Consider the following 26,869-nt stretch of genomic DNA (forward strand, 5'->3'; position numbering starts at 1 on the left):
TCCGGGACGCCATCTGAGGCGGCAGCAAAACATTATGGGCTGCTGCTCTGTGCTGCACACTCCGAGGAGCACAGAGATCCCACAGAGCCTTTGTACAAATGCGTGCCGGGTCTGTAACTCAAAACCCACTGCCTTCACTGCATAAAACAGGGGAGTCAATCGGGGACCCTACTCCTATCCCATCTCATCTGTCATGAAAAACCACTGCTTTCCATAGCCCACAGCCAGCAAAGACCAAAAAAGGTGCATTTCCCCCCCCCCCCCCCCCCCCCCAGCCTCTGTTTTTAGCTGTGGTTTTAACTGTGGTTTTCAGTGCTATCCAAACAGCAGCTGCTGGATGCAACGCGGCAGCTCCATCTCCACGCACGCTGTGCACACCCTGCCCAGCCCAGGGAACCCGAATCATCGGGTTCTGCAGCTCCCTCCCCTTCCTGAGCCTCAGAGACGTCGTAAAGAGAAACCAAGCCGTCCCTTGGCCCCCGCACGCTCCCTTTGAAGGAGGCTCACGGCCGTGGGAGGTTTCTGAGCAGCTTCTTAGAAAAGCTCCTTGAGGTCGGGCTGACTCAGTGTTTCCCAAAAGGCAGCTGATCGCATTGTGGAGAGCAGCCGCCGAGCACCGCCTGACCCACAGCTCTGGTCTGGGCGTGCTTTCTGCGCACACGCAGCCAGACTGGAGCTGCTGTCCCAAAAATTGAATGGCAAACCGTGGCCTTTTACATACAGCGGGTTCTGGGAAGTGAGGAGGGGCAGCAAGGTGCCTGCAGCAGCCCGTGCACCACAGCAGCATCTCAGCTCAGCTTTGCAGGTGCTGCCTGCACACAGCTGGGGAGAGCAACGTTCAGAAATGTCCAGAGCCTTCCCCCTGCACAAAGGGTTGCCCTGGTTCCCCAGCAGTGCTGTGGGTTAGGAAGCAGGCAGCCCAGCCCACAGGGAGCCCTTGCACACCTGCATGCACAGCAGTCAGGGAGCAGGGAGCAGTCAGGATGTGCTGCAGCACCGAGACCTCTGCTTGGGCTCAGCCCAGGAAGGAGATGCAGAACTCTGGGAGGGATGCAGGGCAGCCCCAGGCTATTTCAGAGAGTGCTGCTGAACCCTGGCTAAGAGCTTCAGCCCCCACAGCTGGGGATGCTGCAGAGGTGTCTGCTCATCCCAGGGCTCCCAGCTCCCGGGGCTCAGCAGCTCCCAAAGAACCATCTCCACAGAGCACTACTGAAACGTTTATTGAGAACAGTGTGGGGCAGACAGGAGCACCAGGACCCCCTGCAGCTGGGGGTACAGCCTCAGCAGAGCAGCAGCCTTGCCTCCATCCAGCATGCACGCACCTCGACACAGCTGCTCTGAGACACGGGCATTTGTGAGTCCTCTATGGACTGCGTGCAGCCCGGAGACAAAGAAATCTGGCACCTGGCACTGGCCACGGATGCATGGGGCTAGCATGGGGCTGGGTGCTACTCCATATCTCGCCCTGTCCCGAGCTTCAGCTGCTGCTGGCTGCTGTCACATGTGTCACAGCATGGCCCTGCTGACCCCAGGAGCAGACCAGCCCTGCACTGCTGCCCAACCTCTGCCCTTGGCCCGTAGGGAGCTGAGAGCGGCTGCACACAGTCCCAGCAGCGAATGCTTCCGGGGCATAGAAAAATAAATAAATAGGTGTTTCTCTGCTGGGAGGGAGACTTCATTTAAAAGACACTTCCTAAATCCATATGCAAATGTGAGAGCAACCACTGTTCCTCCTCTGAGCAGGTGCTTCAGCTGCCCTATGGGGCTCCCCTTTGCTCAGCTGTCCCTGCAGCGAGCAGAGGAAGGGGCTCACTCACCGCAGCCACCTGCAGCTTTCTGCTCCTGGCTTCCAGCTGCAGGGATGGGCAGCAGCCCCACACCTTCCGGCTGCGCCCCCCTTCAAGGACACATGGCCCTGGCACCTCTGTTTGCAGGCCAAGGGCCACAGCTGAGACAGCAGCTCCAAGTGGGCACATCCAGCACAGGCTGAGCCCCGGGCAGAGACGTCTCCACGCCCTCAGCAGGACAGAGGTGCTCTGCAGGTGCTGCGTTGTCACAATCCAGGCAGCTGCAGATCCCCAATTGCATGGGCAGCCCGGAGGAGTGGGGACAGCAGCCGGTACACCGTGCCCTGGTGGCAGGGGGAGCGAGGGGCCGGTGCCAGCCGGTGCTGCTGCACAGGTTCCAGCCTGGCTTCAGTTGTTCTCGCTCTGCAAGTGGTAGATAGCAGGGGTAGGAGTGAGGCATGGGGCCAGGTTGGACCCACTCCTCTCCCCTCCGTGCCCCAGCCTCACCTCCATTTTGCTGTAGATCCAGCTGAGGAGTTTCGTCACACGTGTGTATACCCCAGGCTTGTTCTTCTGGCCACATCCCGTCCCCCAGCTCGTCACACCAGCCACATACCAGCGGCCGTTGTCCTCGCACACCAGGGGCCCCCCGCTGTCCCCCTGGCACGGAGGGGGCAGAGTGGTGAGGAGAGCAAGCAGAGGGCATCCCTGCGTGCCCCCAGGCACAGCCCTGCCCCGCTCACCTGGCACGCATCCTTCCCCCCCTGCAGGTACCCAGCGCACATCATGCGCGGGGTCAGGTAGCCCTCGTACACCTTGTCACTGTTGCAGATCTTGTAGTCAATGAGTTTGACCTCGGCCTCCCGCAGCTTTGGGGAGGTGTTATCTGCAAGGCAGGAGGAGCCGTCGGGCAGGGCCAGCCTCGGTCCCCCGCTGTAGGAGGGAGCAAGCTGCTGCTTCTCGCACACCTTCTGCAGAGCTGCACAGGCAGGAGAGCGCCTGCTGTGTGTCAGCTCTGCACGGCACGGCCCTCACACACCCCACGGGAACGTGCACGTGGGGTGTGCATGAGCTCCGGAGCAGCCGGCATCCTCCCTCCCTCCCTCACCTTCGTTCTCCCTGGTCTTCCCAAAGCCGGTGATGAAGCAGGACCTGCCGGTCTGGAACCGCTGGCCGTGCATGGGGAGGCAGGCTGGGCGAATCTGAGCTGGATGAAAACCAGAGGAGAGAGGGGTGAGTCACCCGCCAGCAGAACAACAGCACAGTCACCCGCCCTGCAGCCAGGGCAGAGTGTGGGCTGCAGGAAGTGCTCCCCTCCGAGCTGACCCCGTGGGGTCCCACAGCCCCCAGGACCCCCCCCACCCACCCAGTCCTGCCACCTGAGAGCGTCAGCGGCCGGGAGAGCTTCATGAGAGCAATGTCATAGTCGTCGTGGTCATCACTGTAGTTGGAGTTGATGATGACCTGGGAGACTGGGATGCCCTCCATGGGCTGCTTGAGGTCCGACACCCCACCGTACACCTTCCAGTCGTCGAGGATCTTCATGCTGTTCCTGGGCACGGGGGGAGGCAGTGGGGTGAGACACACAGCCATGCCCAGCGCCACGGCTGTGAGCTGCAGAGCAGCACTCACATGAAGAAGCAGTGAGCGGCGGTGAGCACCCACTGCGCATCGATGATGGTACCACCACAGATGTGGACGGGCCCGTACTGCACGCTGACCTGCCAGGGCCATTTGCTCACCGAGGTTTCCTTCCCTCCGATGATTCGGCCCGAAATCCTCTGCCCACAGGCTGCAGGGGAGAGCAGAGGGCTGAGAGAGGGGGCAAGCCAAGAGGGTGTGCACAGCACGTCCCCACCACTGCAGTCACCAGCAGTGCTCGGCGCAGCCTGCATAGAGCTGCAACCTTCATTGCTGTGTATTACCCAGAATGTTCTGCTGGAGAACACCCTCTTTGCCCAGCCCATTGCAAAGCTGGGAAGAAAACCCTTCCAAGCGTTTGCTTGGCCTTGCCTGCCCTTGTCAGCATGCCTTGCTGGACAGCCCGCTTACTTGTACACCGCAGGGAGACAAATTTGCCCGTCAGACACTGGGAGCTGTGGGAGAGAAGAGGGGGACACACGTCAGCCCCAGCCTGACCCCCAGCTCCGGGCTGGCAGGGAGCTGCCTGCTACCTGTTGAGGCTCTGCTGGATGGTGTCCCGCTCATCCGCCACCGTGAGGCTCTTGCCAGAGATGTGCAGGGGGACGTATTCTGTCTGCGACGCGCTGGGAGAGAGGAGGTGAGACAAAAGTGTTGGGCAAAGCCTCCCCAGGGTAAACCTGCAACGCTGGGGCAATGATCAGGGCAGGAAGGATTACTTCTGGAAGCCCAGCTGCCGGCAGGTCTTTCTAGAGAAGGACTCGTCCCAGGCGCTGCTGCACACCGGCAGCCACTGGTTCTCAGTGCTGGAGTAGACGTGGAGCAAGGACTGATCGGAGCTGAACCGCACTGCGGGGATGGAGTTGGGTCAGCGGCACCCGGCGCTGCGGGGCTCCCCCCGCCCGGACACGGCGCTCCCGGTGCTGCTGCCTTACCGCAGCCCAGCTCGTCGCTCCTCTGGGAGCAGTCCACCACGCCGTCACAGCGCACGGGGTCGTCCTTGCAGGTCTCTGCGGGCTCCTTGTACACGATGCCGGTCTGCGACCGCCAGAACATAACTGGGGACGAGCGCGTGCTGCGGTGAGGCTGCGTCCAGAGGTCTGCCACGGACGCCCCCCCCCCAACCCCCACCCCCCCGCAGCTTGGCTGCAGGGTTAGGATCCCGAAGGGCCGCTGAGCCAGGGCAGGGCTGGGGGCACCGAGCATCTCCCTACGCCCTCCCGTCCACCAGATGTCAGGAAAACGCAGAAAATAGGAAGCGCTCATCTCTGCTCCGCCTTCCGGCCCTCCCCTGCAGGGTGCCAGCCCGGCAGCCGTCCTCCCGGCCCGCTGCCCCCCGCCCGGCCCTCACGCAGCGGGACGGACCCGGCACTCACACAGCAGGATGAGGGCGACGATCAGCACGATAAGGACGGAGACGCAGAAGATGAGCGCGAGCCGCCGCTGGCTCATGCAGGGAGCTCTGAACATGGAGGATCCTGGCAGCCGGACAGGGGCTGAGTCAGGGGGAGCACAGCCTCCTCGAGGCACCCAGACCCCGTCCTGGACCTCAGCGTGTGCCGCTCTCCCCTCACACCCCCAGGGAACACCACCCCTCTGCCAGCAGCGAGCACACGGATGCATTTTCTCCTTCCATCCCCTCTCCGGGAGAGGACCAGGAATGGGCTGAACCCACGGCACAGACCACCATCATCTTACGTGTGCTCTCGCAGGCCGTGCACGGCACCGGGGCCGGGATGGAATCAGGGCTGTAGGGCTTGAAACTGATGCCAAGGACGTTCTCCCGAGGCTGCGGGGGGCGGATGCTGAAGATGCTGCTGGCTGCGGAGGCATGGAGGGAGCTGGGCGATGCCGTGGTCTGCGAGCAGAGGGCTGTGTTATGGCAGCGGCCATCACCCACTGCCCAACGCAGAGCTCTCAGCACCCCGCTGGCACGGCTGGAAACCTCTTTGCCTCAAAGTTTTCCCCCTTCTGGAGGCTGCTGGCCATATTTTCCCAACGGCTCCCATCAGAGCCATCAGCCTGGTGTTTGGCATCGGGTCAGCCACACCATGGCCCAGTTCCACGGGGCTAGTGGCCCAATTTATGCATCTATCTTTAATTAGCCATTTGAAAAAAATACAGCGCAATTTCCAACTGTTATTTAGTAATACTTAATAATCAGTGTTTTCCAAGCCCTGAAACATCCTGCAGCCTGGAATGCTGTTCTGCAGTTATGTCACTCCTGACCTGTGAATTTGCAGAAGAATATGTATTTGTTTCCTTTCCTCCAGGTACTCTCCCCCAGTGCTTCCCAGCTCCACAGGCAAAGCCTCTCATTTTCCTTTGAAGCAGAGATCTCACATGCACACAGTCCGCAAGGAAAGTCGTTTCCTCTGCCATGGTCATTTTATTTGCAAAATCTCATACCCATTTGGCAATGAGAAGTGACCGTGTGCCTTCTGGAGGCGGCGCACCGCTCCCAGCAGGTTCCCCCTCCCCTCCTGGTGCCAGCTCCCTCACCTTGCACCGTGCTGCTCAGTGAAGCCATCCACCAACTACTGCCAGGCAGAATTTTGACTGCATCCCTACACACAGCATCACCACTGTCCCATCGAGGGGATGTACAGAGGAGCCTGCATCCATTGGCAGCACAGCGCTCACCTCCAGGTGACCGCCGTGCCCATCAGGAGCTGGGATTTAGCGCACCCCTCCACAGCCCTGCAGCTGCTGGGGTCACACCTCTCCATCACTGGGAGCACCTGGGTACAGGGCACAGCTCGGGGACAGCGTGGTGCTGGCAGAGCTCTGGGCACTGCCACCGCACTGCCCCTTCCACCCGGATTCTCCCTGCCCTCGTGCTTCCTGCTGGGAGCCCAGGGCCCCAATGAGCACATCAGGATCCTGCTCAGGCTCATGCTTTGTAAATACAGCTGTGCCCTCTCGTGCAATGCAGCAGTGTCACTTCCTGGGCATTATCCCCTGAGTCACACAGCTGGTGTGGCCACTCACAGGGTCTGCCATGGACTGGGAACCCCATATAGGTGGAAAGCACCTCTGGAACAGCCCCTTCTGAGCCCAGACACAGCACCCAGGGCAGCCCCAGTGCAGGCGCTCAGCACAGCACCACTGACATCTCCTTCCCACCAGGAGCCACCTCCCACCCCACAGCATCACCCACCGCTGCCCTGACCCACAGTGGGTCAGACCCTTCCCAGGCAAAGTTCCTCCCATACACAGATGAAGCCAATGCCACCTGTATAATCTGGGTATCTGCAAGCTGTCACCACGTCTGCTACCTCCCTTTGAACCCATCCTACGGGGAGATGAATGTTTCACTTATCAGATCAGCTAAGGTCAAACATCAGCATAGCACTGCGGAACAGCCCCACTCCGGGCATGCTAAAGCATCTCCAGCTCTGGGTTACAAACATCTCCCACGAACATCTATACACACTGTAGGTTAAATTGCTCTTACTATTGCTCTGCAGGAAGCACGTGGCCTTTCTTATATTGCCGGACTATTAGTTACCCGTTTCCTCAAAAGTCTAAAGTCCAAACATTGTTTTAAGCTCTATCACGGGAGCTAACCAACCTTTTATCACGGCACCCAGCAACCAGCACAACTAGTTACTGTTGGGTGACCACTGGAGCAGAGAGCAAACAGCAGCAGCTTTACAGGGATGGTATTTCTGCCAGGAGCTACGACTCGTGGCCACAAAGCCTTTACTCATCCTCTGCTGGCTTTTGAGCAGAAGTCAGACTCAGAGCAATGACTCTCTCACACATGTGGCTGTGGTTTGAGCCATTTTTCTGACGTCCTCTCCGCAAACGTTCCACTGGCTGCGAGAGCATTTAGCACTGCTGTGGGTTTAAGCCTAGAAGTCATGTAAGCAAGCGGGGATCAGTGACTTCTTTGGCACAGGCAAAGCCTGAGCTGTAGGGAGCAGAGGACCCACGGCTGACCCTGCTTGCACAGACAACACCTTCACCCTCCTCAGCTCGGCTCAGCAGCACATCTTTGGGCATCCCATTCCCTTCGCACTGCAGCCCAGAACCCCGCACTGACCTCCAGCTCAAGGCTCTGCCTGTGACGACACCTCCAAATCCACGCCGGGAGGTCACAAATCCCAGGGAGAAGGCAGCGTGGGGCTGGGCTGTATGCAGGTGAGATGGGGAGGGAAGCGAGAGCAATCGCCGGCAGTTTCGGAGTGGGAGGGAGAGCAGGAGCCAAGTGGCACCTGCGGTGTTGCAACAGGAGCCGAGGCCCGGCAGCATCTCAGAAGAGCAGGAGGAGCAGCAGCCACCCAGAAAATCAGAGCACTGAGAGGGGCTGGAGGCAGTCTGCCTTAACCAGGCGGCAGGAGCTGCCCGGGCAGGAGATCATCTTTCTCAGCTGAGCTCACTGCTGTTGTGCAGGGAATCATCTTCCACCTGTCAGCAGAGCGCTGTGTCCTGTGCCAGGCCAGCTCTGAGAGCTGACAATGAGGACATTGTTCCCATGCCACTGGAGTGAGCCCTACGCAGCCCCACATGCCCGTGAAGTGCGCTGCAGTGCTGGTCCAGATCTGAGCCCCTGGCTCAGCCCAGCTGCAGGGAGCCGGATGCTGTACAGGGGGCATGCATAAGGAAGTGAAAATCCTAAAGCATGCACAAGGGACATTTTGCAAGCGTGGGTGGCAAGCCACTGAGTCAGCCCCGTCAGGCCAGAGCCAGGTTGCCATATAGCAGAGTGAGGAGCCCTTCAGGCAGAGATCAGAAATTGGTGCAGGGGGTGAGTAAGCACTGCTCAGCCCATTCCAGACATGGGCAAACTGAGGCACGGACAGGTGAAGTGAGGGTGGTACCTGGGATGGCCCATATAATCCAAGCAACATCCATGTGAGCCAGTGGGGATACCCAGTACTGGGTAATATTCTTCATGTGTAGGCATCCAAATCCCAGCCCTGCTGTCACCATGGTGTTCCTGCCTCCTTTGGTGACACGGTTAGCTGGCATCACACAGCACAGCGGTGCTGGAGGCAGGCAAGCAGAGCTCGGGGCCTTGCAAAAAAGGACAGAGCTGCAGGCAGCCCTGTATGGAAACCAGCCCAGACCCAGGCTGCCTCGGGGGCACCTTCGCCTCCAGTACCACGTCCTCTCCATCCCCATCCCTGCAGCCCTGCGGACATCACAGCGCAGCTCAACACAGTAATTACTGCCTCTTCTGGGAGGGCTGAGCCCCATGACAGCCAGGGATGTTTTGCTCATGACAGGATGTTCACTGCACCTTGGGGAGGCCCAACAGCTGACAGAGAGCCGGCCCTGGGCAACCCAGACCCTAAAGAATGGGGGGAAAATACCAAGAAAGTGGGTCAGGGAGGGCTGCCGGGGCCACCTGCGCGCTGCCGGTGCTGCCAGCATGCTGGGGACCAGCAGAGCGTGGCTCCCGCAGGCGTTCTAGCATCCTGCCCTGCTCAGCAGCCTGCCCTCAGCTGGCCTCCATCCTTGCAAACCCACCAGAGCCACGGATCCCTCAAACATGGAAAAGTAGTGGGGCTGAGAGTCCCCGAGGGCCCCTCTGACAGCATGGAGCTGGAGACGCTGGTGGCACTCAGCCTCCCCACTCCACGTCCCCGAGGCAGAGCCTCCCGGTCCTTCCCCCACTAGCAGTCACTGCCCAGGGGAGCAGGGAGGCAGAAAGCAGCCCTAAAACACCCAAAGTGAGCGATTCACACAGGCCTCAGAGCAAACCCCCAGCACCCAAGCCAGCTCTAAATCCCAATGTGCTGCCCGTGCCTTACCGGAGAGGTTTTCCCTTCCATGGGCCGCTGTGGGGCTGGGCTGGGATCACAGCTCCGGCACAGCCATTCCCTGCTGCGGAGCGAGGTCAGGTCCGTGGGGACAGGGCAGGATCTGTTTGGTGAGCGGGTTTGTACGTCAGTGCCAGCGCGGAGGAAACCAGTCGGACCTGCCGCCCAGCTCCACCGCTGCCTGTTTCCCAACTGCTGCAGGCACAGCGTGCAAAACACCTGCCTCTGCGCCCTGGGAGGAACGTGGCTATTGGATAAAGGCTGGCGAGGTGAGGGCTGGCCATGGGGAGAGTGGGTGCCAGCTGGGCAGTCAGGCACCGGGGCTGCCAACAGCTCCTCGCTGCAGCTTGGTCACCTGCGGTTCTGTCCCGGATGGGGATGGCAGGGGATGTACGCCCCAGCAACAGCCCGCTTAATGTGTGGGGTCGGGGTGATCAAAGAGTCAGAATACCTCATTGGAAAGGATGTGAAGTGTCAGCTTTGTTCTTAGCGATGGCAGGGAGTAGCGGGGCCATCCCAGCTTGCGGGGTGCCAGGCCTAAAGCCCTCCTCATTTCACTGCCCCAAGCTGGGGTGGGGAAACTCCATCCCTCCACCTGCCCAGGGCTGCCCACCTGAACCCCTGCTCCTGGGCACACCGCGTTCCCCATTTTCCTCCAGCAAGGCCTGGCTGGAGCAGACCTTTTCCTGCATCCTGCCTGGCAGGTCCACTTTCAACACAAACTTCCCAATGGGTGACGCTCATTTCCAGGGTTGTTGAGCTTCCCCTGGCATGCAGCACCATCCTCTCCTGTTTGCACGCACAGAGCTGAGAGCATTTTGCTGCCTTCTGCAGCTGCCCCGTGCCTCTGGGCGCCGTGCCCTGCAGGGTGTGAAGCAGAGGGAGCAGTGCTGCCCCCACTGCCCCGGCTCTGACACCTCTGAGCTGCAGCTCTCAGGTGGCAGCTCTGCAGCTCCAGGAATGATGCCTTGCTGGAACTCGCTCTCCGTAGGTGGCTCTGTAGAAAGGACAGGAGCAGAGCTGGGGCACCTGCTGCTCCCAGTGCTGCGGATGCCCTCTCAGGAACAGCTTCTGGAGAAAAAGCTGAGGTGCTGCTCTGACTCGGGTGCTTTCCAGGTTGGTAAAAACACAATGCAGAGCTTAGTCAATTGTTTTGAAGATGAAAAGGAAACTCGGCAGCACTTTCAAGTGCCTATTTGACCCATGAACTCAAAACCTCTCCACCCGACGCTGCAAGAGTTGAAAGGCTGAAAGTCGGCTCTTTTCTCTCTGGTTTCATTGCAGCTCTCTGGTGGTCAGCAGCACCCGGGGTGAGCGCAGAGCTCAGCTGTGGTTTCCCTGAGATGCTTTGAGATGAAGGTAGGGGAGCAGCCACAGCCGAGCAGTGTTTTGGAGGGGATAGAAGAGCAGCGGCAGGAGGAGCATCCCCAGCAGCACCCACATGTGCCAGGTCTGCACCCCGCGGTGCTGTCCCTATCACAGCACCTGGCAGTGCTGAGGTGGCTCCTGAGGCTTTCAGAATGAACCTCCAGCAGCAGTCCTTTCTCCTCAGCCTGTTTTGTTTTCCTCTAAATCACCAGCCACGTGACGGCCCGCAGTGTGTCTTTTCCAGCAGGCTCCCTCCTTCCTCATTTCTGGTCCCACTGTTTTTGTTTTTCATTTCTTTACATGAAACGTGGGCTGTGTGTGTGATGGGCTGCCCCTCATCTCAGCATTTCCAAATCCTGCCCCTGCCAGCTGTGACTCAGGGGCTGACAGCAGGGTGGTGGGGCATCAGCTGCTACCCAGGAAAACAAAGCCTAGCTGGGCACAGCCATGGAGCAGGGCTGCTGCCACCTCCCTGCTGAGACCTGGGTGCCCCTGGGTGCTGCAGGATGCCCAGCTTCTGTGCTCTATGAGCCAAGGCTGCTCTGAGGCTTTGTGGTGTCCAGATGCTCTCAGTTTCTCTTGTACTTTTTATGCGTGACCTTTCCACCAGCTCCCCACCGGGAAATTCCTCTTCTCGAGATAAATCACACTTTATCACATGGGTTTGCACAGCCTCCAGAAAGGCCCTCAAGCTCTTCTGTAGTCCAGCCTGCCAGAAGGGAAAGCAAAGCCAGCTCAGCCCTGACCCTGAGGCCGGGGTCACCACCAGGCAGGGTATGGCCCTGGGCAAAGCCTATGGCAAAGCCTATGGCCCTGCCCCTTGCAGTGCCCAGACCACCCTTATGTATCGGGGTGCGCAGGGTGCACAGCAGGGAGGAGGTGGTCACCCACCCCCAGAAATGGGGAATGGGAGCCAGGAGGTGCAGGGAAGGGAGGGAGCAGCAGTCCTGGGCTGTGGGGATGGCCACGACCCGTTTGGAGTGGGACATCGGCCCTGGGGGTACTGTGGGACTGCCGCTGCGCTCAGTGATGCCCCTGCGGTGTGTTGTCAAGGTGCTGATGCGCCGTGCTTTGAAAATCTAATTGAACAGGCAGGCAGACACGTGACACGTTCCTATTTTCACTTTCTTGGCAATATACCTTTTATTTGGAAAAGCCCCCAATGCTCCCACCCGGGGCTGCTGGCAGGAAATGCCCAGCCTTGCGCAGAGAGCGGAGCGGTGCTGAGTGGGTGGACAACGAAAAAAAGTGGAAGTCACAGCACAGCTACTTTCCTCCCACTGCGCTAACTCCTCCGAGACGTCACTGAGCCAGCCTCCGGGGGAAAAACAAGCGCTCACAGCCCGCCCGGCTCAGCGCGCACCCGGCTCTCCAACCCAGCACCTGCGGAGGATGCGCTGCCGCCATGGCCCTCTGCGCTGCCCTGGCCCTGTGCGTGACTCTGCTGCTCACTCAACCCGCACATGGTAAGTGCCCTGTGCCCCTGCCCTGGGGGCTGCTCCTGGGGGCTGCTCCTCGCCCCCACCCTGAGCCCACAGCACCAGGGACTGAGGGTGGGGAGGCGCACGGGGGGGAGCGGCACTTGGGGATGTTGCGGTGGGGCCCCGTGGCTTTGAAGTGCTTTTGGAACACCAGCCCCTCGTCTGTCTCATCTCTATCTGTGAACCTAAAGCCTTCTGAGCTTCTGAGCACTGAGCACTCAGACCTTGCTTACCACAATGCATTCAGGCCACAGGGTTTCACGTTATTAGAGCCTGGTCATTAGTGCACACTGCGGGCAGCTCAGCTCTGGGGCTCGGTGTTCACTGGCTGACAGCGGCGGTGGGGGGAGCGAGCACAGAGAGGGTGACAGATGTTATCAAGTGGTGTTTTGCTGCCAGGTAACAATACCGAAATTCAGGCAGGAGGTGTGAAAAAGTCTATTTTTTTTTTCCCAGCAAGTAGATGAGCAAAACAGGAAGGCTGAATCCAAACAGAGAGCTTGCTAGCGGGCAGCAGCACTCAGAGGCGCAGACATGAGGGGGAGGAAAGCAGTGAGGTGCTCTCAGCTGGGCACTCTCTCCAGGAGAGAGAAAGGGAAACAGAGTGACTAAATGCTGGAGCCTGGGATTGTTCTGGGGAAATCCCTGTGCCAGGACTTTGGGGCCAGCAGTGCCTGTGGCCACGGCCCAGGCGAGGCGGCCCTTCCTGGGAGCCCACAGCTGACGGCTCCGTCCTGCAGGTGAGCTGCGGTTAAAGCCCACGCGCGTGCGCTTCGTGGCGGAGATGGTGTACCACCTGCTGCAGTGGGAGCCAGGCCGTGATGCTCCCAGCGACACCCGCTACGACGTGGAGCACAAAATGTGAGTACAGCGCCCAGGGGGTGCAGCAGGGACAGCCAGGCCCTCAGCACTGCGCTCACCCGGGTGCTTCCCTGGCAGCTATGGCACCAACAGCCCCTGGACCGCCATCCCGAACTGCATGAAGATCCACGGGCACAGCTGTGACCTCACCTACTACACCCTGGATCCCTCCCTGCGCTATTACGCCCGGGTGCGAGCTGTGGTTGGGAACCACACATCTGACTGGAAAAGAACCAATGCCTTCTCCCCGCAGGAAGGTAGGTCAGCACCCACCCCCATCCTCGGCTGCTCCAAAGCCCTTGGAGCTGCATCAGGACCCTCCACCATGCTCCTGAAACTCCTCTCTCTGCAGCCAGCCTGCGCCTGTCTGGCCACAGCCTGGCCGTGACGGACAACAGCATCCATGTGCAGCTGCAGCTGCTGCTCAGGGCAGGGAACCGCACTGTGAAGTACGACGACATCCAGAAGCATGCGAGGCGGTACCGGGTGTACATCCGGCGGGCAAGGGACAACCAGACGGTGAGCATCAGTCCTCCACAGTCCTCCATGAGCCAGAACATTGCGGATATGTCCCTGCACTGCTTACTGTGGCGGGTCCTCCAGCTCACCGAGGGATTTTGGGTCTGGCTGCTGCCAATAGCTCTGCTAAGCACCGGAGGGCTTTCTCCAGGGGATGGAGGAAGAGGAGGGAGCAGAGCCTGGGGCCCAGCTCTCGGGTACCAGCTGTGCTCTCTCATTGCAGTATGAAGTGTGGGAGACCGCCTCAGAGTTCTACATCCGCAACCTCTTCTGGAACACTGAGTACTGCATCAGTGTGGAGCCCGACGTGGCCAGCCGGCACATCCCTGCCATGCGCACCGCTGAGCAGTGTGTCACCATTGGCCACAGAGACGGTAAGGATGGAGTGGGGCTGGGGGGGACCCTGTGGGACCTGGTCAGCCCCCAGCCCTGGGAGGAGCTGCGCCTGTTGCAGGGTCTCCACACAACGTGTGCCGCAGGATCTGCACTTCCCACTCACCTGGGCATGTCCTCTCTTGCAGAAAGTGCAGAACTCATCCCGATCACTGTCAGCTCCTTCGCCATTGTCCTCTTCCTTCTGGGTATCCTTGGGGCTCTGCTGGTCTGCACGTACCTAAAGAAACCCATGAGGCCACCATCAGTCCTGGTAAGGCAGCGGGCACACAGAGTCCTTTGCGGCTGCTGCAGGGGATGGGAGAGGCAAGCCACGAGCGTGGATGAAGCAGGGCTCACTCCCCTCTTTTCTGTCCCTCCCAGAAGTCATTCATAAAGCAGAGCTCACTCTGGATGGAACAGGAGATCTCATCCTCAGGGAGCACGGATGCAGTGCAGCAGCTGTTCCTGTGCCAGAAGGAGCCCCAGCACCACAGTGCCCCCAGCACCACAGGCACAGCCCAGCCACCAACAGAGAAGAGTAGCCTGCTGCCAGCATGGCCCAAGGAGCAGGCAGTGGGGAGCAGGGACAGCAGCTGCACCAGCACAGACAGCGGCATCTGCCTGCATTCTTCCTCCTCATCCTCATCTTCATCCTCCTCCTCCAAGCTGAGCCACTCTGAGAACGGTGGCTACAAGCAGCAGCTGCCTGTTGGTGATGACAGTGGTGTGGGCTTGGAGAGCCCTGCTGGGAGCCTCATGGAAGCTACACATGGAGCAAAACCTGACTTCTGCCCCAGTACTGGGCAGGACAGCCCAGACGAGGTGGAGTTCCGTGGGTACCTGCAGCAGTCCAAGGGCACAGTGGAGCTGAGGCAGGGACAAGCTGATGGGGGGACACTCTGGGCCTGTGCAGGAGCCCCTTGGGGCCCAGCTGGCACCGACATTGTGCTGGATATGGATTGCACGGAGCTGCCGGTGGCCAAAGGGTACCTGAAGCAGTCCTCTCCTGAGTGTCCCCGCAGCCACACACCAGCCCTTGCTGCCCCGGGGTCCCCTATGCTGACTTATGGGACTCCCCTGGCCTCCAAGGCCAGCCCTGAGCTCCTGAAGGTCCCCGTTGACCTGGGCATCTTCGACACTGACCTCCTGGGGACGCTGCCCCTCATCTCCAGCCTCAGCTCTGACGAGTGGCTCACGGTGCAAACCAACTCACTGAGCATGCTCAGCAGGGACAGCAAGGACAGCCGCCTGTGAGCCCCCAGTGACCCCGACACCACTACCTCTCACCTCTGCTCCTCAGGAGCAGCCACTGGATAAGCTACCGCCGACCCCCGAATGTCAGCGCATCAACCTGAGCGCAACCTTGGCAGACTTACCCCAGAGCCACTGGCACTGATTGCTACAGCTGGGAGCCCAGCACAGCCAGCACCCCGCTGACACTAATGGGACATGGGGACGGGCTGTGCTGGACCACGAAGACCAAGGATGTGCACCAGCTCTACGGCACAGAGCACAGACCTGGGGTTTGGGCTCCCTTTGCCACGCTCCCATTCCCCACTTCCCCTCCTGCAGGTGAGCAGCACGTAGTCGGTGCCACCCAAACCTTTCACAACACCGATACCAGAAGTGCAGCGCAGCACCACATCAGCTTTCTCTGTGCTGCTGCGGGGACCTCCCACCCTCTGAAAGAGCCAAGGACTCCCTCAGCCCTCCACAGCCTGCAGCCCCACGCCGGTGAGCCCAGCAGCGCCCACCGCGCGCTCAGCACGACGGTCGATGTTCTGCCACTTTATATGCAGATACTATTTATTCTATTTAATTTGCAAATACAGAAGAGGATGAAGCGTTTTGGTTTTGTTTTTTGTTTTTTGTTTTTTTTCCTTTGCTCCACTCATCATTTCTCCTCTTCTAAGGCCGGGCTGTGCTTTCTCTCCTCACATACGGGCATTCCCCCACAGCAGACAACAACAGCGTGCCTTCCCTGGGGTTCAGATGCACTCTTTGCACTGCTGCAGCCCCCGCGGGTGCCCCCATCCCCCCCTCCTTCCACTTCCACATTCTTTCTCCTCAAAGTTGGGGATTTTTGCTTTCTTTTCTTTTTCCCTCCCCCCCCTCTTTTTTTTGGGGGGGGTGGTTTGACTTCCTCTGAAAAACGGCGTTGTCAGAACGAAGCGTGAGGTTTCTGCACTCCTGACGTCAAGCTCTGCAGCCATCCCCGGGGCTGTGCCGGGCGCTGCCGGTTCCCACTCACCGTGGGAGGCTCCAGCAGGCAGCAGCTGTGGCTGAGGGACACCACGTTCCTACCCCCCCCCCCCCCCCGCCCCACAGTGAGCTCTCAGTGAAACAGATGGCTTTGCCAGAAAACCTCACGCTTTGGCTTCAAAAGCAGAGAGCACGGACAGCCCCTTTGGCTCCGGGAAACTACAGGCGCTCACATTTTCCTTGGTGAAGTCACAGCCCAACACGCTGAGGTTGTTCCTCTTCCATTCCTTCTGCAGAAAGCTTTTTCCTCCCCCTTCCTCTCCATGCAGTGCGTAGCGTCACATCTCGGCCCCCTGCCATAGAGGGGGGGGAGGGGGGGGGAGGGCTGCTCCTGTAAAGACCCCTTTCCTCCCCAGCACTGACACCTCAATGCATTCCCAATGATGCTCCAACATTTCCAAAGCATTTCCAACAGATCCGCCACCCACAGAGCCCCGTGCCGGGGGTGTGAGGCTCCGAGGGGATGGAGGCAGCAGAGGGCAGCCCATGGAGGGGCAGAGCCATGCTGGGCTCAGAGCTGTCCCATACAGCTCATCCCCATGGGGACCTATCCTGCTGTGCCCAACAGCCCAGCACTGGGCTGCTGAGACCCACACCAGAAAGCCTCGAGGAAACCCACAGGGGATTTCTGGAGTGTTCTCTTGCACGGTCGGTACAAACTGGAGAAATTTCCATATGGGTGCAGTCCCTCAACTAAGGGAAGCCTGAAGTGCTCTCATTTCCTTACAGCGTTTTCCCCTCTTGCACAGTCAGCCATCCATTTCTGTGGCTCCTTGCCACACTTTTGGGCTGGTTCCTCATACTCCTGCCCCAAGGTCTGCTGGGCAAACTGGGGTCCCAAGCACCGGGATGTCAGATTAGCGGGGAACGTAGGGTCGCTTTGCTCTGCAGGGTGGGTGCTTGGGATGAAGCAGCGCCCTTTTTCCTGCACTTCAAGAGATGGAGGCTGAGCCCATGCCCAGCAGTGGCCCTCTTCCAGCCCTGCCCAAGGCCAACGGGGGCAGAGAAGGAAACGCAGCAGAGAATGGAGAAGCTTGATAAAAATACAGAAACAGCACTGCTCCAAATTTAGTAGAAATCCCACGTATCTGGGAGTTGTTCTTTAACCTAGCATAGAGGAATTTCCCCATGGCCAGTTCTGTTCTTCTGTCTGTGGCTGCTGGTGGGTGGAAGAGGCAGCAAGGAGAAGCTGCTAGTGCCATGCAGGCACAGGGAGCATGTCACATTCCAGCCCCTCCTCCCTCACTGCTTTGGAGAGGACTTTCAGAGGAAAATCCTTGGGACTCTCCCAGGGAAAGCCACAGTCAGAGCTACAGGAGGGGAAGGAGGCTCTGGGGTGCAGAAAGCTTTGGGATGCATCACACTCACCACCATGGGAAGGCCCCATGCATGCTGCTCCAGGCTCTGCAGAATCTCCATGAGGCTGGGACCCCACACACAAGGAGCAGGACCATGCCCTGCTGCTCACAGCCCCTGCTCATGGAAGCGCACGTAGCCGTTCCCTGCCTGGCTCACAGAGGCACTGATGCTGAATGGAGGCGCCAGCTCCACTGCTACCGACCTCAGCCTGCTGCAGAGAAGGCAGGGCTGTCAGTGGGCTGTTGGACCCCTGGGCATCTGGGAGGGACCCTCACCCTGCCCACGGATTAGGGGCTGGCGAGGAGGGTCTGCAGCACAGTGCAGAGGGCACCCGTGTGACTCACTCACCGGCCATGGTAGAGGTTGAAGATGAAGTCAGGGCCTGGGAGGAGGAGGAGGGAAGGAGAGGCCATCAGAGGGCACTGCAGTGCCTATAGAGGTCTGTGAGGTGGCACAGGGAAGGGACAGGACAACCCCCTGGATAACCAGCAGCACCAGGACATCTCTGTGCATTCCCCCTATGCACCCTCCAGCCACCCTGCATGCAGATTTTGGGGACCAGCAAATGCCATTCGTGCTCTCCACACCCCTCCTTTGTCCCCTCCCTGCCCTGCAGCTGCTTGTCTCCTGCTCTGCCCATACTCACGGCACCAGCACCAGCCCTGCTGGTAGCAAAGGAAAACGGCGTAGCCAGAAATGATCAGTATCAGCAAGGCCAGCCCGATGCCCAAGATGAACCCGAACACACTGATGAGCCCTTGCCCTACAAAGCAGAAGGAGAAGGGGCTCTGCAGACAAATGCCTCTGGGAGGCTTGGGATTACGAGCATCACCTGGAGGAAACCTGGGGCTGTGTGCAATCCCCACGCTGTTCCACCCCTCTGCTCCACCACGCCCAGCATTGGGAGTGCATGTGGTTTGCAGCAGCCCATGCACGGGCACACAGTTCCCTCTAGAGGATGCAGGCATCAGAGCAAGAGCCGTGCAGACCCATGCGGAGCCGTGCAAAGACATGCGGAGCCGTGTAGAGCTGTGCAGAGTGGACCGTTTTTAGTTTAATACCATTACCCTTTGTCCTCTCACTACACCCCCTGGCAGAGACTCTCCCTGTCTTTCCTGCAGATGCTGAAAGGCCCCAATAGGGCAGGTGCTCCCTGACCCGTATGCTTCCAGCCGGCCCCATCAGGCCGTCGGAGCAGGCAGGCACAGTGCAGGGGCTCAGGGCAGGTACGGCACACAGACAGGCACTGCGCCTTGCAGCATCAAGAATGAGCCAGCGGAAAGGGATGACCTAACAGCAGCTAAATTTAGACAGATGCCGGTGGGGTGAGAGCATTTCCCCTGTGGTCACTGTGTTTACACAGTGCGCAACATCCCACATCATCCCGCAACCCGCAGCACTCGCTGTACCTGATGGCACACAGCAAACAGCCGGGGAGCAGCAGAGCATCGCACCGTCAGCACTGGGATGGTAGTGTGGATGGTCAGGACCAGCCTGGGCTGCCAGCAGTGCTGGGGCATGTGGGTATGGTACTCCTTCTGCTGGGCCAGGGGCGAGCTGGGAGCCACAGGACCCCACAGAGTGAGGGCAGGCAGCGTGCTGCTCAGTGACTCATTGGGAGCTGAGCGTGGTGCAATTGCTTCCCTGAACCAGCTGGCTGCCAATACTGCCCTGTCCCAATGCCTGCTGCTGGAGGGTGTACTCGCTGCCCTTCTGCAATCCCAGCCTCTGCCTTCTGCATATGGAAGGTGCTCTCTGCGCAGCAGCAAAGCAGAAACCGTACCCAAGCCCCATCCCCAAAGAGAGCAGAGCGGAAGGTCACCACCCCCAGTTTGTGCTGTAAAACATCTCCCCCTCTGCTTGATACGGGGAAAAAGCGCCAGCTGCTTACCTGTCCCAGAGTCCATCTCCCCGTGCCTGCTGCCTTCCCGCAGGAGCTGCTCACAGCTGGCCGGGCTGGGAGCCACTCCCAGAGCCCGGTGTGTCCTGCATGTCCCCTGCTTGCCCAGTGACACCGCTCCTCACCCGCTGGCTCGACTGGTTCCCACTGGAGAAAGCAGAGCCCTGGCAGACATCACCCTCATGCCCCAGCCTGACCTCCCCTCCCTGCAGGGCTGGGCAATGCAGGCGGCTCTGCCTTCCACTGCAGGCAGGAGTTGGCCCCAGCAGAGGTTGAGCTCGTGGTGCTGGGAGCCCAAGGGGATAGGGATGCCCCAGGGAAATGGGTGCCCAGCACAAGGCGCACAGGTACACAGCCCCAAGAACCATACCTGAGCAGCTCTGCCCTCCCAGCTGCCTCTTCCTGGCAGGGTCCCACTCAATCAAGGCTCAGGGATACCTGCAAGGGTAGGAGGACAGGGCAGCTCTGGTGCAACACACTTAACACCTGTGTTTGGACACCTTCTCAAAGCCTGAGCTGCAGAGCCAGGTGGGAACCGCTGCCCACTTGCAGGAAGGATCAGGAAAGCAGCTGCTGTGGCTGCAGGTGGGAGGCAGCAAGCAAGGACATCAGGTAACGGCTCAGAAAGTGAGCAGCCATGGGGAAACTCTGCAACGGGAGATGCACAGGGCAGGAGCTGAGCCCGAAGCACCCCTTCCTGGAGTGAGTTCCCCAGCACCAGGACTACGACGTGATGGCCAGGGCAGAGGGTCAGGGACACAAGGGCTGGAGGGAGAGGCAGCAGGGACTGAGTGCTGCAGCCCTGCATGCTGGTGGCCACTCAGAGCCTCACGCCGCCCTGCCTGGCCCCCACCTGACCCCAGACAGAGCTACGTCACACCAGGGCCACGCATGGAAGAGGTCAGGGAAGGACAGCTGGGCTAGCAAAGCAGCCACATTCCAGGAAGCAAAGCCCTGCAGGCGTGCGGGGCTGTGACATAACATCTCCAAACCTCTGCTGCTTCCTCAAAACCTTTGCTTAACCTCAAAAGAGGAAGAGCCACTCCCTGCAGTGGCACCTCCTGCCCTGCCCCACCAACACTTGTTGGGCACTGGGAGCTCTGGGGGGCAGCGCTGTAGGGGCTCTCCCTGTTGGGTCGCAGGGCTGTGGTTGTACACATGGGGCTGAGTTTGGTCCAGAGCCTCTGCCCCATTCCTCACCCACTTCCTGAGCTGCTTTCGCTTTTAAGCCACAGTTTGGTTCCTGACAGTGGACAGGGGGCCCAGGATGTGCTGGAGAGCTCACTCCATCACACTGTATCTTATAATCAGTGAACACCAGGGAGCGTGGAAGCAGCATCCCTTACCTGCATGTGGATGCCAGGATCCCTGGTCAGGCTACAGGGCTGTGTTGCTGCCCGTCCCAGAGCAGTGTCCTCATCTCAGGGCTCTGGCACAGGGAGGGGACACGTCCCTGGCTGTGAGCTGCAGGGATGTGATGCTCTGCAGGCTCCCACTGGCACTGTGCTCACAGCTGGCAGCAGCTCTCTCCTCAGCTGTTGGGAAAGCTCAATTACAAAAAGAGGAGAGGTAATTAGCTGCTCACAAATCCTGCACACCCACCACTTCCAGCATGAGTCTGCACGACTTTCTAGCCAGGAGCTGTGCAAGGCGCACACTCCCTGACCCCAGCCTCCAGGCAGCCAGAGAAGCTCCTGCACCCCAAAGCTGAGTGCTGCCCTGCCCTTTACAAGCACCTGCTACTGGGGGGCTGCAGGAACCCCTCTGCCCACACCACTGCCAGCCCTATCCTGAGCAACAGCAGCACATCCATCCAGCACAGCACAGCATCTCCACCAAGCCATGCAGTTTGCAGGGAGGCATGCCCATCCTCCAGCATCCATTCATGGCAGGGAGTTTGGGGGCCACATGCTGCATCCATCCTCTGCTGCATCCATCTGCTGGGGCTCAGCCAGCCCAGGACACTGAGCTGCTGCTGCCCCACATGTCACCTCCCAGCACTGTGCCCTTCCTTCCTGCGTCATGCAGTGCAGCACTGCAGGCACACTGCGAGTGACCTCAGGGATGGGGACATGCGCTGGCCCCATAACCTCACGTATAAACTCTTCTCCTTTCCTCCTCCACCTACCAGAATCTCTGTTTGAAAACAACCCGGCGCAATGCGGAAGGGATGGACGAGGAGCGGGGAGGCTGTGGTTCCTCTCATCATCTGTAGAGGAGCATGAAAAAATCCTGCTCTGTCAGTCAGCTTGCTCCTGATCAGTGATTTTGTGACAGTGGCTCCGCAGGTGAGTCACCCAGCGGCAGAACCTGGGGAGATTACTGCAGGTGATGGTGCTGCTGATAGACCGGTGTTATATTACAATACAGATCATAATTCCTGTTTCACAACTCCTCCTGTGGGTTTTAGGGAGTGCTGGGGCGGTCCTGCCCCAGTGTGAGCGCGGCGCGGGGCAGAGCAGCACAGCACAGCACATCACAGGGTGGTGGGAGCAGCGTGGGGCCGTGGGAGCAGCGTGGGGCAGAGGGTGCCCACGGCCTCCCCGTGCCTGGGATTTTCGCTGGGTTTCTGCGGGCAGAAGACCCCCCCAGGAGCTGGAGGAACATGGTGAGTGCTCTGCTCCCCAGCCCTCCCCTGAGCTCTCGCTGTTCCCCTGGGCGGCTCAGCGCTGTTTGCTGCAGGGGTTCTTAGCAAGCAAAGCCATGGCCATCTACCCCCAGGCTGGCACGCAGTCCCTTATCCTGGACCAAAAGCTTTCGTTAGCTGAGCAGCCATGCATGGCCCAACGAAACCCCCAAGCAGCACCAGGATGGGGAGCTGAGCCCCTGCACGGGATCAGTGGCTGCACGCACATGGGTTGGATTCCCTGCAGCCAAGGAGGCACCAGGGCTTGGGACACAGCCCTTAAGGCAGACTGAAGCTGAGTTTTGAACCGGAGCATCCCACCTCCAGGAGCTGTGGCACAGGCTCCCAGCACAGCCCGGTGCACTACGCCCAGGCAACAACCAAAGGCAGGCCGGCCATAGCTGCGTTTGTGTTTTTCCAGGCAGTAAGGCATGGGAGCACAATTAGTTACGGTAGCAATAGGTTCCCAAGGAAATCATGTGCCTACATTCCACGCAGGAGCTGGCACAGCTCTGGCTTTGAATTTAACCAGTGAAGTTCTTGCTTTTAGGCTTTGAGAGCAAGCGAAGACAGCCCCTGGGGCAGCTCCCATTTTAGTATCCCTTACCTGGGTGCAAGAAGTCCACCCTTACCTGTTGTGGTGGGGCCCAGAAGTAGCAGCTGCGGAAACGCTCTCAGGGCTGAAGGGCATTAGGATGAAATGCAACCATGCTGCTCCCACAGCACCCAGAAGGGAGGAGTGTGGCCCCAAAGCACCGGCTCTCAGGCAGCAGCTGCGAGCAGGGCAGGAAACACGTCTGCCTGAGCCCACCTGGCCATTCCCTGCCAAGCCTGGTGCTGCTCTGCGTGCAGCACGGTGGGACCCCTCCTCCTGCAGCCGCACCTCTCTCTTACAGGGAGCTCCTAGAGGAATAGAGTCATAAAAGACCCAGGCAGGATCAGTGCTGTGCTCACTGCTTGCCCCAGCGCTGTTGCTGTGTCTCCTAGCAGCAGCACAGCCCTCCCTGCCCACCTGAGAGCACTTGTTCCCATGGGCTGGGCTGGTTTCCCCAACCCTGCAGAGTGCAGCAGCTGTGCCCGTTGGAGCAGAGTGCTTCAGGCCTTGCTCTGGACCAGCCAGAGGCCATCACCCACTGCGACATGCCCGAGTGGCACAGCCCAGCAGGCACACTCACTTCTTGGTGTACCAGGAAGCGTTTGTTTCAGAAAAGCTGAAGTTTTAAGCCTCTGTTGCGTTAGGATCATAAATGCATAAATAGCCCGTTACTGGAATTGTACTGCTGATGTCCTGGGGAACACCGCAGCTGCTCGCCCTGGTGATGCTGTGCTGGGATCAGGCAGGCTCTCACTCAGGGCCCCTCCAGCAGCCCTGCTGCAGGCTGGGGCCGTTTCCCAGCTAACCCTGTTGAACACAGGGCAGGCTCTGTGCCCGCCCAGCACAGCAGTCTTCATCTCTCTGGGCTGCCCTCCTGGGCACTGTCAGCTTGGAACTCAATGTGGCAACCACCACGGGGCGAGCTGGCCATGCTGCTACTGACCCCACCATGCACCAGCAGCACTTTGCTGGCTCTTTCAGCTCACCGCCTGCTTTTTCCCTTCCACTTTCCAGGACCCAGCCTCCGAGCGGCTGAACGGTGAAGGTAATGCCCGTGGGGCTGCGGGTGCCATGGGGGCAGCCGGATGGGGGTGGCACTGCCAGGCACCCCGCTCTGTGTTGCAGAACCCGGCACGAGACACAAAGCCTCGGGGGCACAGCACTCCTGGAAGCGCATCGGCATCCCCATCCTGGTGACCGTGCTCGTCCTCGCCTGCCTGGCTGCGGTTGGGCTCTTGGGTGAGGCTCCTGCTCTGTTCTGTGCCTGCTCCTGCCCGGTGCTCGGCTGGGAGTGGCTGTACCACCACCATCCTGAGCCCCCCGGCCCCAAGCTGAGCTCCCCGCTTCCCCCCAGTCAAGGTTTATCTGGAGCACCACTACTTCATCTGCAAGCAGCCCCTGAAGCTGGTGCCGCTGGCACAGGTTTGCAACGGGGAGGCGGACTGCCTGCACGGCGAGGATGAGACCAGCTGTCCCCAGCAGGTCCCTGAGGGGCCACAGGCTGCCGGTGAGTGCTGGGCACCCCGTGGAGCCCCATGATGCAGCCAAGCCCCTGCCCAGCAAGGTGACCCAAGGCAAAGGTGACCCTGTCCCTCCCTGCAGCTCGCCTTTCCAAGGACAGATCCATCCTGCAGGTGCTGAACAGGAACACTGGAGCCTGGTCCTGCGTCTGTTCCGACTACTTCAGCCCAGCGCTGGCGAAAGCAGCCTGTGAGGAAATGGGCTACAGCAGGTACGGGGCTGCTTTCCCCACACCTCACTCACTTCGATCTATCGCTCTCCCCTAAAAGCCTCTCTGAGTGGGCCGTTGTTTACTTATAGAGCACTCAGAGTTCTGCACTAATGGCTTCAGCCCATCCCCAGCACGCAGAGCACTCAGTGTGCCCACGGAGCCTGGCAGCTCCCCAGGCAAGCCCAGTGCTGTGTCCCTGCTGTGCCCAACTGCCAGACCTCTTTCCCTGTCCCCCCACCCTTTCTCCTCTTTCTTGGGGGGTCCCATCCCCTTCCTAAGCTCTTGCTCCATCTCAGCTCGCTATTGGAGCTATGGGTGAACATTTGGGACCTGCTCCTAAATCTTTACAGCGGGATGACACCTTAGTCTCAGTGCCAGCCCAAATCCAACCCCCGGCCGTGCTCTGACTCGTGCCCATCTCTTCCAGCACCCCAACTTTCCACGCAGTGGATGCAGGTGCAGGACAGCCCCTGCCTCCCCGTGAGCTGGTGCTGAGCAACGGCCGCCTGCAGCTGCCAGAGCCAGGCAGGTGAGTGCCACCCGTGGGAGCAGTCCTGGTGCTGAGCTGGAGCCGCTCCTGTGCAGGACACAGCCCTTCTCCTCCCTCTTCTAGGAAGTGCCTCTCTGGATCGGTTGTTTCCCTCCTTTGTTCCAGTAAGTATGGGGTCACGTCCGTGCCTTATGGCACCCAGGGCTTCGTGCTGCTCCCGGCACAGCCCCGCGCGCACAGCTCTGGCCCTGGGTGGGTTCACTTCTGCTGACGAATTACTCTGATTAAACAAACCCCGCGGTGGGCTGGAGAGCAAAACACGGGGGTGAACAGATTCGGGCAAGCCTGGGGACGATGTGCAAACAGAGAACAAAAGGGGGTGTGCCGAGCGTGCCGCTGAGGGGTGACACAGCGGCGTGGAGAGGGGTGAGGCCGGGGCAGCCTCCATCCCGGCGGTCCCTTCCTGAGCTCACATCCTGCTCTGCCATCCCCGCTGAAGGCTGCGGGGAGAGCGTGCGGACGCCGCGTGTGCTGGGCGGGCGGCCGGCGGCCATCGAGGCCTGGCCATGGCAGGTCAGCCTGCGTTACCGCGGGGAGCACATCTGCGGCGGCAGCATCATCGATCCCCTCTGGATCCTCACCGCCGCGCACTGCTTCAGGTGAGCCGGGGCTGAAGTGTCCCCTAACGGTGCCGGCGTGACGCTGAGCAGCGCGTGGGCAGGGAGGGATGGGAGCAGTAACGTGTCCGTGCGCAGGAACAACCCCATCATCCCCAGCTGGCGCGTGAAGGCCGGCTCCGATGTCCTCTCTGGCCCTGCCAACCTTGCCGTGGAGAAGGTCTTCCTGGCCGAGGGGACGCCCACGTCTCCCAACAACAATGACATAGCGCTGGTGAAGCTGCAGATCCCTCTGCATATCTCAGGTGAGACGTGGTGCACCCAGGATCCCAGGCTCCCGCGCACGGGGCGCAGAGGGATGGAGGCACCGACTGCCCGGGCTGTGCGGGCTGCACGCGGTGCTTGGGGTTCTCAGCAGCACCTCCCGCACCTCACTGTGCCTCACCCCGCAGACAGCACCAAGCCCATCTGCCTGCCCTACTTCGACGAGGAGCTGGAGCCGGACACCCCGCTGTGGGTGATAGGTTGGGGCTACACGCAGCAGAACGGTGAGTGGGACATCGTGGGCTCCCTGCCCTGTGGGGGCTGCTGGGGGACACCTCTGAACGGCCGCATTTTGCTGCATGCAGGCAAACTGTCAGAGGCCCTGCAGCAGGCGGAAGTGAGGCTGATCAGCATGCAGAGCTGCAACCTGCAGGCGTACCATGGCAAGGTGACACAGAAGATGCTGTGCGCCGGGCTGCTCGAGGGCGGGGTGGACACCTGCCAGGTGAGGGGCAGCACCGGGTGTCCCACCACGCTGGGGGTGCCCGCTCCTGAACTGGGACAGGTTGTTCTATGGAACGGCCCCGTGGAGGGGATGCGTGCCCGGCGCGATGCTCACAGCCAGCGTTGGTCTTTGGCAGGGGGACAGCGGAGGGCCTCTGCTGTATGCAAACAGGCACTGGCAGGTGGTGGGCATCGTCAGCTGGGGCTTCGGCTGCGGCACCCCCAGCACACCCGGTGTCTACACCAGCGTCCGAGCGTACCTCGACTGGATCTACGCCGTCCGCAGGGTCAGTGCCCTTTGCACCTTATGGTCACCGCTCTGCCGTGGCTTCCCTTTGCCATTCCTCTCCTCTCTCCCCTTGCAGTCGGAGCTCTGAGACCTGCCAGGACATCGGTGCTGTGCCAGCGGCCGGACGAGGAGGCAAAGGGCGGCTCAGGCAGCGGCCACAGCCTCGGAATGCACCCAGCTGGAGCTCCCTTCCAGAGAGAGATTAATTTATTGCCCTGTGCTGATCCTGCTGTGTCAGGGTCTACGCTGCTCTTTGCTCATTACTGTTTTACAGAGATAAATGATGTTTGTGCTTTAGTGTATCGCCTTTAAAATAAAGTATTTGTGTGTTTGGTTGGTTTTTTTTCCATGCAGCCTCTGAAGGCTCTGTCTGTCCCTCCTGCTCACAGCTTGTCCTGCAATCAGCCCCGTGTGCTGTGCTGGGCTGC

The 26,869-nt window shown here is 60.1% G+C and overlaps 4 protein-coding genes across 27 annotated transcripts; 2 read left to right on the top strand and 2 right to left on the bottom strand.

The window, feature by feature from the left end:
- Positions 1–1,204: 1,204 nt before the first annotated feature.
- Positions 1,205–9,389, bottom strand: TMPRSS13 (transmembrane serine protease 13). 7 transcript variants are annotated; one of them, XM_015298246.3, is made up of 13 exons: positions 9,191–9,389; positions 5,127–5,249; positions 4,805–4,906; positions 4,364–4,486; positions 4,148–4,277; positions 3,962–4,054; positions 3,801–3,883; positions 3,420–3,579; positions 3,167–3,339; positions 2,896–2,994; positions 2,531–2,766; positions 2,295–2,447; positions 1,205–2,210 (listed from the first exon to the last, which is right to left on the bottom strand). In XM_015298246.3, the coding sequence occupies exons 3-13, from the start codon at positions 4,896–4,898 to the stop codon at positions 2,196–2,198; spliced, it is 1,359 nt and encodes a 452-aa protein (XP_015153732.2). In that variant the 5' UTR covers positions 4,899–4,906; positions 5,127–5,249; positions 9,191–9,389; the 3' UTR covers positions 1,205–2,195. The 7 variants fall into 7 exon arrangements, with proteins under 7 accessions (XP_015153732.2, XP_015153730.2, XP_015153728.2 ...); XM_015298244.3 differs by having other exon boundaries at positions 2,531–2,673; positions 3,840–3,883; positions 5,127–5,286; XM_015298242.3 differs by having other exon boundaries at positions 3,840–3,883; positions 5,127–5,286.
- A 2,532-nt stretch (positions 9,390–11,921) lies between these two features.
- Positions 11,922–15,651, top strand: IL10RA (interleukin 10 receptor subunit alpha). The gene is made up of 7 exons (NM_001039597.2): positions 11,922–12,033; positions 12,789–12,909; positions 12,988–13,166; positions 13,262–13,428; positions 13,652–13,802; positions 13,950–14,074; positions 14,185–15,651. The coding sequence occupies exons 1-7, from the start codon at positions 11,973–11,975 to the stop codon at positions 15,055–15,057; spliced, it is 1,677 nt and encodes a 558-aa protein (NP_001034686.2). The 5' UTR covers positions 11,922–11,972; the 3' UTR covers positions 15,058–15,651.
- Positions 15,652–15,655: 4 nt separating this feature from the next.
- On the bottom strand, positions 15,656–22,931 carry LOC107055072 (small integral membrane protein 35). Of its 18 annotated transcripts, none has more exons than XR_005841763.2 (9): positions 22,583–22,931; positions 21,453–21,634; positions 20,671–20,871; positions 19,695–19,762; positions 19,316–19,471; positions 18,071–18,187; positions 17,773–17,806; positions 16,239–17,635; positions 15,656–15,784 (listed from the first exon to the last, which is right to left on the bottom strand). XR_005841763.2 is itself a non-coding variant. In XM_025143320.3 (9 exons), exons 4-9 carry the CDS (start codon positions 19,329–19,331, stop codon positions 16,255–16,257), a joined length of 390 nt encoding a protein of 129 aa, XP_024999088.2. In that variant the 5' UTR covers positions 19,332–19,471; positions 19,695–19,762; positions 20,671–20,859; positions 22,583–22,931; the 3' UTR covers positions 16,110–16,254. The 18 variants fall into 18 exon arrangements, 8 of the variants coding, with proteins under 8 accessions (XP_024999088.2, XP_024999087.2, XP_015153747.2 ...); XR_005841765.2 differs by lacking the exon at positions 15,656–15,784 and adding an exon at positions 15,799–16,103; XR_001470055.4 differs by lacking the exon at positions 15,656–15,784 and having other exon boundaries at positions 16,110–17,635; positions 22,583–22,723; positions 22,834–22,931.
- On the top strand, positions 21,759–26,788 carry TMPRSS4 (transmembrane protease, serine 4). The gene is made up of 13 exons (XM_001233788.7): positions 21,759–21,932; positions 23,560–23,590; positions 23,671–23,784; positions 23,900–24,052; positions 24,148–24,277; positions 24,705–24,806; positions 24,891–24,931; positions 25,267–25,426; positions 25,523–25,689; positions 25,837–25,932; positions 26,014–26,153; positions 26,290–26,439; positions 26,518–26,788. The coding sequence occupies exons 1-13, from the start codon at positions 21,930–21,932 to the stop codon at positions 26,527–26,529; spliced, it is 1,299 nt and encodes a 432-aa protein (XP_001233789.4). The 5' UTR covers positions 21,759–21,929; the 3' UTR covers positions 26,530–26,788.
- The last annotated feature ends 81 nt before the right edge of the window (positions 26,789–26,869 follow it).

Source organism: Gallus gallus, chromosome 24 (genome assembly GCF_016699485.2).
Source record: "Gallus gallus isolate bGalGal1 chromosome 24, bGalGal1.mat.broiler.GRCg7b, whole genome shotgun sequence".
NCBI classification, from domain to species: domain Eukaryota; kingdom Metazoa; phylum Chordata; class Aves; order Galliformes; family Phasianidae; genus Gallus; species Gallus gallus.